Source organism: Eptesicus fuscus, chromosome 18 (genome assembly GCF_027574615.1).
Source record: "Eptesicus fuscus isolate TK198812 chromosome 18, DD_ASM_mEF_20220401, whole genome shotgun sequence".
In the NCBI taxonomy this organism is placed as follows: Eukaryota; Metazoa; Chordata; class Mammalia; order Chiroptera; family Vespertilionidae; genus Eptesicus; species Eptesicus fuscus.
In genome coordinates, this window is record NC_072490.1 from 7,187,043 (window position 1) to 7,202,462 (window position 15,420).

At 50.0% G+C, this 15,420-nt stretch overlaps 1 protein-coding gene across 1 annotated transcript in view; it reads left to right on the top strand.

The window, feature by feature from the left end:
• MYRIP (myosin VIIA and Rab interacting protein) overlaps positions 1–15,420 on the top strand; it is a 162,638-nt gene that overhangs the window by 94,610 nt on the left and 52,608 nt on the right. The window contains exons 4-5 of the mRNA XM_054729730.1: positions 10,215–10,351; positions 14,356–14,436. Coding sequence (XP_054585705.1) covers positions 10,215–10,351; positions 14,356–14,436 — 218 coding nt within the window. The remainder of the gene's footprint in view (positions 1–10,214; positions 10,352–14,355; positions 14,437–15,420) is intronic.

The window sequence follows — 15,420 nt, forward strand, 5'->3', positions numbered from 1 at the left end:
AAGCTGGGTCTTAAGATTCAGAGATGCGCCCTTGGGATGCAGAACGGGGTGTATTCACACAGAAAGAAAACGTTGATCTTAGATATAGTCGGAGTGCGCCAAAATGCTGGAGGACTTGTCTGTGGCTCAAAAAAAAATATGTTGTAACTCCAACAAGAGCCACCCCCCCCCAAAAAAAAAATAACTGACAAGAAACAAAAACTCACCCCAAAACCCCAAACTAAAAGAGGACACGAGGCTTAACGGAATTTTTTCCCAGGCTCTCAGGAATGTAATCATTATCATAAAGCTTTTGTACATTAAGCTCCGAGGCAAATGCCTCTTTGCTGGATGTTTCTGGGCAGTAAGCAGTTTGTTATGCAGAATTGTATTTGCTTCCCTAAAACCGCACTCTGTAGTTTTCTATTTTCTTCTCTAAAATTATGTACAGGATTTTCAGGCCAAGGTGTGTGTGGATGTGTGAGAGCCTATGAATCTGTTTCGCTGGGACAAGGTCAAGGAAAGTCACTTCCTATGCTGTGTGCATCTCTAATAATAACATAAAAGTCCTTCTCTCCATCCTTGTATTTCTGACCTTGGGACAATCTCTCCCCAGAGCTTTATCGACAAGTACCTTGTATGGCGCTACTGGATGCTGAAAAGCACTCCACGGATGCTGGTCGCATTCAGAATTTCATCAAGAAAAGTCAACATGTCCAGTTTTGTTTCTAGGCAGACTTTTTTCTTGCTTGGTAAGCTTTGATACCTTGTACAAAACCCCTGACCGTTCTGGACTCTTCTAGGAGGCCGACAGTGCTGGGGGACGCCTGTAACGTGTCCTCCGAGTGCCGGGGGCTGGCCAGTGAGGAGCTGGGCCGATGCCCTGTGTTGAAAGCTGCCAGTGTTGTGAAGGGCCACTGTGTGAAGGGCGGTGGCTGTGTTCAGGCGGCTCCGTGCACTGGGACTTAGAGGGCAGTGTAACCCCCAGGACAGCTGGGGGAAGAGGAAGGGGAGGGACAGCAGAGGAGCGTGCCCTCCGCTATGACCCGCGCCCACTGGTGTGAGGCGGAAGTCTGTGGACAGAGCCCTCTCTCCTTGTTGACCAGCCAGACTCTCTCCTGATGCCATTTCTGCTGAAGGATGGTTTCTGGTCTCCAAGTCAACTCTGAGTTGACAGGATAGGGTTTCCCTTTTAGGAAAGGAAAACCCACCTCCGCTGGCCAGCTTCATTCACCTTCCACGTGTTGTCTATCAAACCTGCTGCCTCAGGCACTTCTCTGCCCAGCGCCATTTCAGTGAGAAACGGCCCCAACGGGACACCTTCTGTGGCACATGCCTCTGTGCCTCTCTCTCCTCGGAAATGGTGTCCCACGTCCATGTGGGGGGAGTGTCCCCGGCCCGATCTCCATGGAGGACATACAGCATTGAGTTGTATTCTAGGTCAGTGATGGGCAACCTTTGAGCTTGGTGTGTCAAACTTCGCCAAAAAACTGAGCATAACTCAGGTAGTGTGTCACTTTGAGGAAAAAACATTATTTCGCAAATGTTTCATCCTCAGGAGCAGCAAATGTTTCATCCTCGGCATGTGGCCGCCTCAGGGGCCGCGTGTCATCAGAAATGGCTACGCGTGTCAGTGCTGACACGCGTATCATAGGTTCGCCATCACTGTCTAGTGTGATGGGCTGTGGAGCCAAGTAGACACCATGTGAAGGCTCTGTCCTCAGACAATCCCGTGGAGCAGAGCTGGGTGTTCCGTCGTGGTTTCTCAGGGGTGGGCTTCAGGAAGACCGTGGGGGTGCCCGTACGCATCCGAGAGCTGATCCGGCCAGAGGTCCCTGGGTGTTCGCCTCTCCTCTGCAGCCCCGCAGCCTTCAGCCAGGTCTTGGTGAGGCCTTCTGGCCCGGTCTCCTGGGCACCGCCCCAGCTGAGGGGGGTCAGCCCCTAACGGAGAGGCCGGGATGGCGGAGGGTCAGGCTGTTAGGGTGAGACCGCAGAGTTTGGGTTTCCTGATCCACATGTGTCATTCTGGTGCCAGACACTTTATTTTTAATTAAAGGATATGGTATTTCTCTGCAACAGTAGTTTTCATGGCCATGTGACAAATCAAAGACAACACAGACCTTTCCATGTTTTCTTTTCCCGTTTAAAATTTTATTTTTCAACAACAGTTTACATTCAATGCTATTTTTGTATTAGTTCCAGGTGGACAGCATAGTGGTTAGTACCTACCTGGCACCATACATAGTTATTACAACACTAGAGGCCCAGTGCTCGAATTTGTGCACGGGTGGGGTCTGGCCGGCCTGCCCTGATTGGGGACCATTGGCTGGGCTGGCCATGAGTGGTTGGCGGGTCGGCCCCACTCTTGGTAGAACTCCTGGTTGAAGGGACAATTTGCATATTAGGTTTTTATTATATAAGATTATTGACTATACTCCCTATGCTGTACTTTACATCCCGGTGGCTATTCTGTAAAGGCCTCTCTGTGTTTGATTTAAATCACTGGGCACACATATGAGTAGACAGTTGCTAAGTACATTCTTAGTGGGCTTGTATTTTATCCGAAATAACAGGCAAGAGTGATTTAATGAGTATTAGCATCATGGCATGGGGCATTTTCCCTGTCACTTCCAATTCTCACATTTAATAGCACGCTTGATCTACCAGTTAGACTGTAGGATTCGTGTCCAAGCTGCATCAAGGGCTGGGTAGAGTAGGGAGAATTCAAACAAGAAAAGGGACCTGTTTGGATTGCCGCCTCCTCTCCCCAGAACCCCCCGAAGGAAGGTGATCGTTGCCCAGGGAAGTCTTCACCTCCCACTCTCCCCCGGTGATGGTGCCCAGGATTGGAATTGCCTGGAAGGAAATGGCATTGCAGACGCCATTAGGATGCATTTCAGAAGCTGTGACTTGGGGCGGAGGCTCTGTAGGCCTGGAGGTGCACTCCGCTCTGGCGGAGCCTGGGCAGCGCGGGTTTGCCTTCCCTTGCCCGGCCTGCTCGTTCCTGCTCGTTCGCAGGACAAGGCCGCTGCCCCTGTGACTGCAAAGGGGGGGCTCCTCCTAGGGCTGCAGCCTCTTTTCCTCCAGGTTTTGAAAGTGTCACTAACGCTCAATTCACAGACCCTGAGGTCTTTGCACCTGTTCATGGTCAGCATCTCAAAACCCCAAAGATGCCCCCTCCCCAGATGATTCGCACCCCTCCCGGGCTCTCTCTCCTTTCCCCTTGATCCCAGCCAGCTGCCAGGAAAGGCTGTGGGAGGCACCCACCCCCCACTATAAGGCATGGGTACGTCTCCCCACATCCCTCCCCCAGGTGAATCTGATTTTCAAGGCAAGTGCTCATGCTGACTTGGGGTGTTCTAGAAGTATCTGGGGCTTTGCTCTGGGATGCTTTCAGCTGTGCCTGGGGCTGTCACGGGCTGTCTTGTCATATGGGATTCCAGTTGGTCACGCAGAACCCTGAGAAAGGAGGGAGAGGAGAACTGAAAGTCATGGCCCACTTCCTGAGTGCCAGGCATGCTGTATAGGTTAGCTCAGTGGTCGGCAAACTCATTAGTCAACAGAGCCAAATATCAACAGTACAACGATTGAAATTTCTTTTGAGAGCCGAAAACCGACTTCTGCGCATGGGCCACGAAATTTCAATCGCACTGTACGTGCGCGCCCGCACGCGGTATTTTGTGGAAGAGCCACACTCAAGGGGTCAAAGAGCCGCATGTGGCTCGCGAGCCGCGGTTTGCCGACCACTGGGTGAGCTCACCAAGTCCTTAGAAGCCTGCTATCCCTGATTCACAGGGTAGGCGATGGGCTCAGAGAGGTTAGTAACCTGCTTACAGTCACACAGCTGATTAGATACTGAGCTTGGATGTGGAATCATCTCTTTGGCTCTGAAACCCAGAATCTTTCCACTGTCTCATTTTGCTTACCTGCGGGCGTGAGGCTACCCCCACTGGCCTCCAGAGGCAAGTCCGTCTCAGGGGCTCCCACCCCAGGAAGTGGAGTTGGCCTCCCGTTCCGGGAGGTCCGGGTCCCTTGGTACATCCCAGCTTTGTAGTTGGTGACCGCTCCCCTCCAGGAAGCTGAGCCCCTCGCCTGCTCTCTCTGGCCCTTGGCGGGACCCTAGAAGCCAGTCTGCCATTGCCCGCGAGCAGCTCCTGCCCAGCACTGGGATAGCAGGGCACCGAGGGCACGGCAGCCGCCCTGTCTCGGCATAGCTCAGGCACAGAGGTGAGGTGCACCCAGCTTTCCTTTCGCAGCCGGGGATATGGGGCTCATCCCGGCAGATCTGCCCAGAGGGCACCCCCCCCCCCCATGTCGAAGCAGCAGGCTGAGAGCACAGGCAAGGATGGAGCACTGGGCAAAGGCATCCGCATCTTTGAAAGGAGGAAAATGTCCTTTGCCAGGCACAATGACAACTGTAAGGAAAATCTGGGCGCTCTGAGCACAGCAGCTGTCTGTGCTGCTTGGCAAAGCCCGTGGTTTAATGTTTGGGTGAAGCAGCACGCTCCACCCATCGTCCTAACTCCTTGCTGTCTGCATCCGTGTGCCGGGGGATCAGCAGCCCTGCCAGCGCCCGGAGAAAAGGCTCAGCTGTTGCCATGGAGGCTTTCAACGTCTTCAGAGGCTGGGCCTTGGATCTCCGATCCCACTGCCAACCACAGCTGAAAAGGCTTGTGGAAATGGGAAATGGCTTTTGTGTGTAACAGCTAACATTACTGAGAGCTTACTCTGTGCCGAATCCCTGTTCTAAGCACTCAGTTACCCTCATAGCAACTCCATACGGCTGTACTAGTCGTAGTGGTGCACCCATTTGACAGATGCTAAAACTAAGGAAGGGGGGGGGTCAAGGAACTTGCCCGAGGTCTCACGGGCAGGAAGTGGTCAGGGTTGACTCAGGGTGGGTTGGCTCTCTAGTTGACACGCTTACCCTCTGCATGCGGTGCTCTTCAGAATTTGGAAATCTGAAGACTTTCAAAAGGATAGAGTCTGAGGTTCTTCGTCGAATCCTGGGCAGTGGTTTCATTTTGGGTGAGAACAGCCAAAAGGCCCCTCTAAAAGCAATTTATTCAAGGCTTTTCTCAAGAGATATTTTTGGCTGTAGACAGATGTACTAGATCTTGCTATTCAAAGCCTTGAAGTCCACCGTGGTGGAGACTGCTAACATAAAATAGAAAACAGCCCACCACCACCACCTCCACACTTGGTATCTTTGGCCAGGCTCCCACTCCGGAGGTGGGATTGTAAGAAATGAGCACGATTTCCATCCCCGAGGAAAGTGTCCCCAGCCCGACCCCCGAGCTCAGGCTTCCCGAGTTCCTCAGGAGGCAGCAAACAGCAGAGAGGCTTGGGATCGCCACAGAACCTACTGGAAGGTCGCTTCTGCTCAAATAGCTTGGACACTGGGAAGGGGATTTGTGATCCTCTGTTGACAACAGGTACAAAGGGGCGGTGTGGACCTCGATGAAGATGAGCTCCGTGACTTAAGAGAACAAAATGTTGCTGGAGGGATCCAGCTGGAAGAGTGTTAGAGAATTGCAATGTCCTCCATCTGCTCTCATCTGTCCAACCCTGGAACCCTCCCTTCGGGTTTATTACGGCACTTCCTGTGAGTCAGGCCCGCTAGCACCTTCAAGTCCGGATAGGTTGACGGGTCGGATGACTCGCGTTGGGCCCCGGCAGAGATCACTCCACGATTTCAGTTTGTTTTTCAAGTCAGCCAACAGCAGCAACCTCTCTTTGGAGATTTACCTTTGAACAGAAGTACGTAAAGTTCCTGTTTGATTTGCAGACTAAATGTGTTCCTGTTTTGGTAAGAAGTGGCCGTTACTGAATTGTTGCCTGAAAAGGAGAGGGTGAGGCCAGTGCCTTTTCGGAGTTTGTGTTTAGGTCCCGTATAGGTGAACAGAGCCCATTCCTAACGCAATACATCCCAGCAAAGTGTAGGCAGAATTCTGCACACGTGCACTCGTCTGGAAGAAAGGGACCCCCCGGCAGAGGACGCGGTTCGTTGTCAGCGGGCAGGAAAGAACCAATTTCCTCCTCTCCTCCTCAGTGCTCTTGGTTTATCTGAGGTCCTTTGCTCAGCAAGCGCTGTCTGTGTAACAGTGGTGAGCTGTCCGCAGGAGCCCTGGGTCCCCAGTGGGTACTCTGAGTCATGCACACGCACTCACACAGGGGAGGGAGCTCACGTGATGACTTGCAGAATAGTCTACCCGCCGCTTCACAATCACGGGAAAAGCACCTTCTTTATCAAAACCATGCCTAGATCCTGTAGAGAGAAGCGTCCGACTCTTTCCTGTCAAATGTTCTGCTCCCTTTGTGCGTGCGTGCGTGTGTGTGCAGAAATTTCGAATCAAGACCTTCTGTTTTATTTAGCCCCAGGATGAAATATTACCTGAAATATCAACCCAGGTCTTGGGCAGAGAGCAGACTGGCCCACCGGGCACTGGGGATGGCACTGGGCAGTTAGGCAGCTGTTCCTGTAGAACCTTCTGTGCTGGTGGCCTCCTGAATTCATCCTCCCTACATACAAGGGAGGGGGACTCGCAGCAGAACAGGAGGGATGTTGCAGGGGGCACATTTCAAGCAAGTGCCTGGGGTCTCAAAGAAATGTTCTGTGATACCTCCTTCATCATTTGTGCGGCCAAAGAAACACGTTACCCGTGCTTATGGCTAACCGTGCTTTGCAGGGGAGATGGTACTAATAGGTGCCGTCTAAAATATACTAAGTGTTATAAAGCGCCACAAGCATGATGGTCTGTTTCGATCCTTTGAACAAGGTGGCAGTGGGAATGATGCCTATTGTACAAACGAGGATGCTGACGCTCCGAGAAGCAAAATAAACTGCCTGTGGTCACAGCCAGTGAGTGGTCATGTCCCTCCTTCACGCCATAGCTGCATTTGCACACACTGGAGTCAGTATGAACGGGGCAAAACATGTGCACACCCTCCTGTGCTCCCCGGGAAGAGTGCCCGCTCGCCCTGCCCAGAGAGACCCCCTGGGTTCTCTTCCACTCCTTCCTCCTCCTTACCCCCCCCCCCCCCCCCGATTCTGGCTCTTGCTGCCATGGCAGGCATGTCTGTGTTGAGAACATTTAGCAAAGCAGACCCGATGGTCTGACTCATGAGAAAGTACATGATGAAACCACGTCTTGTGTGCTTCACAGGATCTTGAATTTGCAAAGCAAGAAAGTAAAAAAAAAAAAAAAATTAGCCTGGCCAGCGTGGCTCCGTGGTTGAGCATCGATCTCTGAACCAGGAGGTCACGGTTGAATTCCCAGTCAGGGCACGTGCCCGGGTTGCGGGCTCGATCCCCAGTGTAGGGCGTGCAGGAGGCAGCCGATCAGTGATTCCCTCTCATCATTGATATTTTTATCTCCCTCCCCCTCTCCCTTCCTCTCTGAAATCAATAAAAAATATTTTTAAAAAAGTAAATGCGAGCAAAAATTCACATGACATTTCCCCACCAAGTTTTATTAAATTGGGCAGCTTTAAATGAGTTTTGGTCCCTCTCCCTCCCGCCTCGCACGTGTTGATGGGTTTTTCTCAGCTTGGTTGTCTGCGGTTTCACAGCTCGCCGTCGCCTCCCTCCTGAAGCGGGTAATAGAAGCAGATGGTGGCAGTGTGCTGTGTGCTGCGCCTTCGCCTTCGCTCGGGGGGGAGCTCTCTGCCGGGAGCCCTGGTCTTCCTCAGAAGGATTCCTGGTTCAGGCTCTGTCTTTGGGTTTTTTCTGGCCAGGAGGACATGGAGTGAAGATGTGGGGACCCCCATTATCTGTGCCCTGGCATTTAATTCCATCTCAAGACACCTGAACTAGATCTGGGTAGAAGAACTTGAGCCAGAGAGAAACCCACTGCTTCCGGTAATTTTCATAATTAACCCATATTGACTTGCCCTTTATTTGCTAGCTCCCTCTTATTGATTGTGTACTATGATCCTCTCCTATAGGCTGCCCGGTTGTTGTCATTGATGTTTGCGACAGGACGGGGTCATTTTGGTCCTATTTGGTGCATACGTTTTCAGCGTTTTGCGTGTGAGCATCTGTGCAAACATGTACGCGATGGATTTAAAGGGACATTTTGTACTACTGGTTTTATTTTAAAAAATGGAAAAATGCATTTCTCCTCTCTTGATTGACTACATGGCAAAGGCAGGAAGAATGTATTCGGCTGCTGCTCAAACAGCCCTGATGTGGCGCGTGCTGGCAGGTGCGGCTGCCTGCCCTGCAGACGGCTGAGTCTGCGGCCGGGCTCCCACTGTATCCCAGCCGGGAGTCGGAGAGCCGGGTCTGAATGGAAGGATGCTGACCTGTTCCAGGCTGATTCTACACGCAGGCTCTGTGGGCAGCAACTGAGGGGACATGTGTGTTCTCAGGGATTTCACTGTTTAAGCCTGGATTTTCACAGAGCTCCTGCAGAATGCTTAGTGTCTGCCACCCAGAAGGGACATTAAGGGACTTCTCAGGGACCTTAAGCTAAGAGCTAAATCCTTGGATGTGTATTTAATGTTACTGTCATCAAAGTCATAGATGTACCTGCACCAAATGTCAGCTAGTTCTCTTGATTGATTGTACAAAACAAACAAACCAACAAAACCACAGTCGTCCCCGTTCCCCCCACCTCCACCCTAGTCCTGCTTGCTAATTACAATAATCTTCAACTTTAGCTTTCTTGTGGTATTTATCTCCATACTTCTAAGTGGCTTGGTTTATCTCTTTATTCCTTAATATGAAAAAGGTTTTATTCTGTTGTTCCTCCAAACTCCCAACACATACAAGTCATTACAAAGGGCGGAGATTGAGAAGGGAAACAGGCATTCTGAAAGTCAGAGTATTGTGGGAGCCAAAGGAGAAACAGCATTTCGGAAACAGTGAAGGGGTCAAACACATCCATTATGGGCTGAAATGGCACCTGAGCGGAGGTCGATGGCATGGCCCCTTGACTTCACAGGAAGGTTTGGGACCATGGAGGGCAATGCCGGTGGAATATGCATGGGATTGTTTGAGGAGGGGGTGGGAGCGAGGATGTTAACACTGACTTGTAAGCCATAGAGACTCCAACAACCAGCGTGGGCCTTAATTGGAAGGGAACACACCTCACTATAGAGCATGATGTTACCACTAATGAAACAGGTGAATAAACCAAAAGGGTAGGAATTGGGCACATTTCTTAATACGAGCGTGAAGATGTTATCGGAGCAGAAGTGGCACGTTAATGCGCCAGGACCTGAGAGGTGAGGTAGTATCGGATGCGACTGTGTGGTGCTGGAACTTCGGTTGCAAAAAGCTGGGATCATTTGTATTCTGAGGACGAGGGAGATGAGATGCAGGGAGATAAACTGACATCTCCAAGGCCACACACTGAGTGATGAGGTTGGGGAAGAATCCGTAAGTGTTGACTGTTCTTTGCTGTCTCGGTCATACTAATCAGCACAGGAAGATGCAGGCTTTCCCTTCTGGGCCAGTGTAGCTTGGAGTGCAAATTTCTGCAGCTAGAGCAAGAACTGCAGCTCTTCAAATGAACTCTGTTGAATTCTCTTACTTCAAGTTGGTTCTGACAAGTAAAAGAAGGCTGTCCCGATCAGCTTTTTAAATAAGAAGGGAAAAAAAAGCCATATTCACATAACCTTTATTCCTGCATCTAAACAGCTGAGGCTAAAAGAAATCATTTCACTCCATCCTCCTCCATCCTCCTGGTTGACAACTGCCTGGTTGTGTATGAGTCAAACTCTCTGAACCATACAAAGAGGAATGCATCAAGCAGGAGAGTGGAGCCGAGAGCCACGGAGACGACCTGAGAGATGGGGAAGTTCAGGGAGGTCAGGGCCAGTGGCCCAAATCTGGAGAAGGCTCCTTGAGGGCCACATAGGGACAGCAGGGCAGGTCCTGCCCAAGGCTGCTGGGCCCAAGCCCTGTGAGTGACACCTGGGAACGTTCTAGAAGAAACAGAAGGTACCCTAACATCCAACACCAGGCCGTTTCAGAAATGGATTCTTACATAGACCTTTCTTGGGCAATGGTGTTTCCGTTGGTTTTTAATCCCTTACTTTCCAGCCTCCTTCCAAGCTCTTCTCCCATCCCACCCCCATGGAGTCGCTAGGGCACAAGTCTCAACAACTGATCTGTGGAATCCATGGACTCCCCCCAACCCCGCTGGCGGCAGCCTTTGCGATCCACCATTCAACAATCTTATCTTATAATTCTGATGTTCTCTTCTATAACTCTGTGTTTTCCTCAGGCTTCTGCGAACCCAGTCTCTGGAATGGTTCTACAATAATGTGAAGAGCCGTTTCAAGCGCTTTGGCAGCGCCAAGGTCCTGAAAAACCTGTACAGGAAACACCGGCTGGAGAGCGGAGCGGCCTTGGACATCCTAGGTATGCTGGCTGCCCCTTACTCCGGGAGTACTTAGGGGACTGGGGGGGTGGGGCGGGGGGTAGAAGAAGGCCTTGCTTGGAGGCCCCGTATGCTGAGGCACACTCACCAGGACAGAACAAGCTCCTTAGATATCCCCCTCTAGTGAGGAGGCAAAAATAGGACCTAAATCAAAGCTTCTGTTAAGTTTTGAGTCCTTTGGTTCCAGCATCCCCAGTGGGCTGGGTATATTAGGAGCGAGGAGGACCGAAGTATTTCTGCAAATTGTGGACATTCTAATTCTGGATCCTTAGAAATAAAAGATTCTTAGTCATCTTTCCCTAAGGATTACAGCATCAGCAAGTCATCTTGGGTCGATTGTGTAGACTAGGTCTGCACTCGGAGAATATGGCTCCCACTTCCCTTTCCTCCTACTCCAAAATGCTCTTTATACCAGGCCCCGAATGTGAAGGAAGGGGAGAGTGAGAAAAATGTCAGCTTCCTCCAGGAAGCTTGAAGGATGATGCCTGCATACGCTGTTTTATTCAGTTCAAACAGCCAATGTAGGGAAACCAGAATGAGGAAGTACCGTGTTTTCCGGCGTATAAGACGACTGGGCGTATAAGATTTTCCTGGGTTAAAAAGTCATCTTATACGCCGGAAAATATGTTATATGCTATAGTTCTGGTAGACCAGCCAGTACAAAGAAATTGTTGTCAGAATATGAAAAACACCTCCTCCAAAAAAGGCTGTTTTTTCCTGTTTAGAGGGAGGTTTTTCCCCCATCACTTTGCTGACACGGGTGAATGCTTTTTATCCACAAGAAAGAGGTGGGGGTGAATCTCCTCCATCTCATTTAGAGCTTTTTCACCATCATTATTTTGTATTCTCCAAAATAGGATGGAAGCATTAAACCTGGAGTCATTAGCGCCTTTTGTGGTAGTTGTTAGAATCTCTTTCTGCCTATGGCAAAGAGAGCAGTGCCCAAGGTTGCCACCTATTATTTTTATCTTTTCTTTGTGGGGTTTTCTAAAAAAAATGTTTCTAGGAATGGAGGCAGAAAAGAGAAATTTAAAGTAATGGTGTTCACAGTAGTTTTTCAACCAAAAAATATTTCTCAAGAAAGTTCCAGAATAGAATCGGCTCACTCATTTGCATGCTATCCTTTCTTTCCTCTCTTGTGCATCCTCTGGTCTGCTTTATGGACCCGTTTACGTGTCCCCAAACTCAGATCTCATCGGCGTTCTCTAGGGCTTAATGCAAATGGAAAGGAAAGCAAACCTGTGTAGAGACTCTCACAGCACAGAACACAATTCCGATCTCATTCCATTTCTCCCAATGTCCCCACCGGTGGAGCCGGCTGACACGAACCCCAAGTGGGCCAGCTCAGGGCTTTGAAATCCTCCAGTGTCATCTTCAAAGGATGATCGTTTGCTGGGAATAACTGTCGGCCAGGGTTGGAACAGCTGTAGGTCCCGGGCCCTCTGTGATTCACCACTTCTTTCACCCGGCGCTCAGTCACAGCACTGAGCTCATTGCATCCGGTGATGGTTGACTAAGCTGCGCTCCTGCTGGGCCTCGTGGAGGCAACAGCTCCTTTGTCTCTGTGTTCTTAAAGCAAGGCTCAATGCCTGGCATAAATTATGATCTCCATATTGCACTAGCTAGTTCAGTCTTAAAACATTTTGTAGGTACCAAGGCACTTCATAGACATATTAGAATTGGTTGCTTTAATATAATTGGTATCTCCATTATAATTATGATTTCCTCTTGATAAATAATGAAATCAAGCAGATGGGAAACACTTTATGAGATGGTACTCAAGCCTGTAAAGCCATGATCATAAAACAATGAGACTTATTCTGCACGCCACCTAGCAAATTTAGTTCCATCTCAAGTGCTTACATGGCCTCCTGGTTATGTTAGATGAGGGGGGAGTCATTACCATTGTCTTCTAGCTACCACCCAACACCCTTGTATGGTTGTCATCTGCCATCTTCAATGCTGACTACCCATTAGAATCACCTAGGGCAGTGATGGGCAACCTTTTGAGCTTGGTGTGTCAAACTTCGCCAAAAAACTGAGCATAACTCGGGTTAGTGTGTCACTTTGAGGAAAAAACATTATTTTGCAAATGTTTCATCCTCAGCATGCAGCCGCCTCAGTGGCTGCGTGTCATCAGAAATGGCTACACGTGTCAGTGCTGACACGCGTGTCATAGGTTCGCCATCACTGACCTAGGGTATTTAAAAAACAAATCCAGTGCCCAGATCATCTTCCAATGCTCAGTCAGTTATTCTGAATCTCTGGAGGGGGACCCTGTACAGATATTGTTTAAAGTTCTCTTGCCAAAACCTGTTTGGCTCAGTGGATAGAGCATCGGCCTGCGGACTCAAGGGTCCCAGGTTCGATTCCGGTCAAGGGCATGTACCTTGGTTGCGGGCACATCCCCAGTAGGGGGTGTGCAAGAGGCAGCTGATCGATGTTTCTCTCTCATCGATGTTTCTAACTATCCCTCTCTGTAAAAAATCAATAAAATATATTTAAAAAATAAATAAATAAAAAATAAAGTTCTCTGGGTAATCTTCAGGCACAGCCAATCCTATCTAATAATAGAGTAACATGTAAATTACCATCACTCCGCTATGCCCACGATTGGGCGGCGGGAGGCTGGGGGGCGGGACTCGGGGTGGCCTATCCAGCCATTGAGAGGCACGGATCCGCTGCCACTGAGGGGGGCTACCCTGCTGTTGAGAGGTGCAGGGGGCGGGACTCCTGCCCCCTGTGCCTCTCAACGGCCAGATCCATGGCCGCTGAGGGGGCCTGCCGCAGACACCCAGCTGCGCCTCTCAACGGCAGGGTAGCCAGGTGTCCGGGGCAGCCCCCCTCAGGAGTCCCGCCCCCTGCACCTCTCAACAGCAGGGTAGCCCCCCTCAGCAGCCGCGGACCATCAAAAGTGGGGGAGCTGGGTGCCTGTCTGCTCCGGCACCAGGCCTTTCAGAAGCCTCCACCCAGCCGGAGGCTTCTGAAAGGCCTGGTGCACCAGCGGACAGGCACCCAGCTCCACCGCAAAAAGCGAAAGCATGTAGGGGACCCTACACATGCATGATTCAATCATGCATTGGGCCTCTAGTTTCTCTATAATTGGTTCAGGAGAATTCTGAATAAATGGTTCCATCTTCAATTCATCTAAGGGAACTTATTTTTAGAATCTTTTAAAAATATTTTTTTATTGATTTCAGAGAGGGAGATAGAAACATCAATGATGAGAGAGAATCATTGATTGGCTGCCTCCTACATGCCCCACACTGAGGAATGAGCCCGCAACCGGTGCATGTGCCCTGACCAGGAATTGAACCAGTGACTTCCTGGTTCATAGGTTGACGTTCAAACAATGAGCCACACCAGCTGGGCCATTTTCAGAATTTTGATTATCAGACCATGATATGCAACATCTACAGTGTGTAAGGCCTGTGCTGAGCTCCAGATCTCGCAGTGCAACAGTTGGAATCAGTGCCATGGACTGTAGCTAAAGAGCAGACGCACGAGGTCTCATCGCCATCATGAGGAGAGCGCTCTTGTTAGTCCTCTTCTTCTAGTGGGGAAGCCCAGTGTCAGAGAGGTCAGGGTGCTTGCTCAAGGTCACGTGACTAATAATTTGCAGGTCCAGGAATTGACCTCACATTTCTCTGAATTCAATCCATTTTTCTGTCTTGGACTCCACATTGCCTCCAAAGAAGGTACTGGAAGAAAGTTGGGGTGGTAGCAATGCTACACCAGGAATCATCAATGTGAGAAGAAAAATGTGATTGATCCAAAAGTGTAGCATTGTTGTGTAACCCAGTGATTCCCTAACCTGTTAGCAGGGCTAACTTCAAGTGGGTAATGGTGGTCTGCCAATTTAGTGCATGATAATCATGATATCTGAAGACCTTTGATAATCATGATATCTCTTTCTCTCTTTCTTTCTCTCTCTCTCTTTCTTTCTCTCTTTTTCTCTCTCTCTCCTTTCTTCCCCCTCCCCCAGGAGGAAGCTTTTTTGAGGCAAACCTGGAGAATGAAGGAAGTGTTTCAGGCAGTGATTCAACATTTTATAGGCAATCAGAAGGTAAACTTGCTTAAGAACTTACAGCTAATGGAAGGTTGGAAGAATAGAAGCACCTTCAGATACTGTCCAGATCTCCCAGTAGCATTGTAAACACTTGATGCAACTATGTATTGCTGTGTGGGAGTCTCCAGGGGTCTTCCTGTTGTTGCCACTTATATGGATCCACTAGCGTTCCCGTTGCAGGAAGAATCCTGCAATAGGGTTTCCTGCTGCACTCTACCCTGCCCCGCCTGCTCTCCTCCCTTCTCCCCTGCCCCACCTTCTCCGCCAGCCCGCCTGCTGTTCTCCCTTCTCCCCCGGCCCCGCCTGGGCTCCTACCTTCTCCCCCGCCCCGCCTTCTCTGCCAGCCCGCCTGCTTTTCTCCCTTCTCCACCAGCCCGCCTGCTCTCCTTCCTTCTCCCCCAGCCCCGCCTGCGCTCCTCCCTTCTCCCCCACCCCGCCTTCTCCGCCAGCCTGCCTGCTCTCCTTCCTTATCCCCCAGCCCCACCTCCACTTCTCCCTTCTCCTCCCCCCCGGCTGGCTTGCTTCTCCGCAGCTTTGCTCCCTTCTGCAGCTCTTGGCTTATTTCTATGCTGTCTTGATATGCAAATTAACCACCATCTTGGTTGGGATAATTTGCATACTCATCCTGATTGGTTGGTGGGCGTGGCTTGGCTGGTGGGCATGGCTTGGGCATAGCGAAGGTGCGGTCAATTTGCATATTTGTCTATTATTAGGTAGGATCGTCAAAATAGATGAGTAAATCCAAGGTGTGGCCTAGAGAAGTGCATTTGCTACCCAGCCACCGGATACTTGGTGATCAACTAGTGAGTGTTTGGAGTTGGAATATAAAAATCAATATACCTGGGCAATTCATATTAAAGTATTCTTATAAAGAATGTACCACTTACTGATTAACTTCTCCTTTTTTTATACCAATATAACAGTTCCCTCAGAGCAGAGGTTAAAAGCAAAAGCAAATTTCTAATTGCAAGTAAAGCCTTC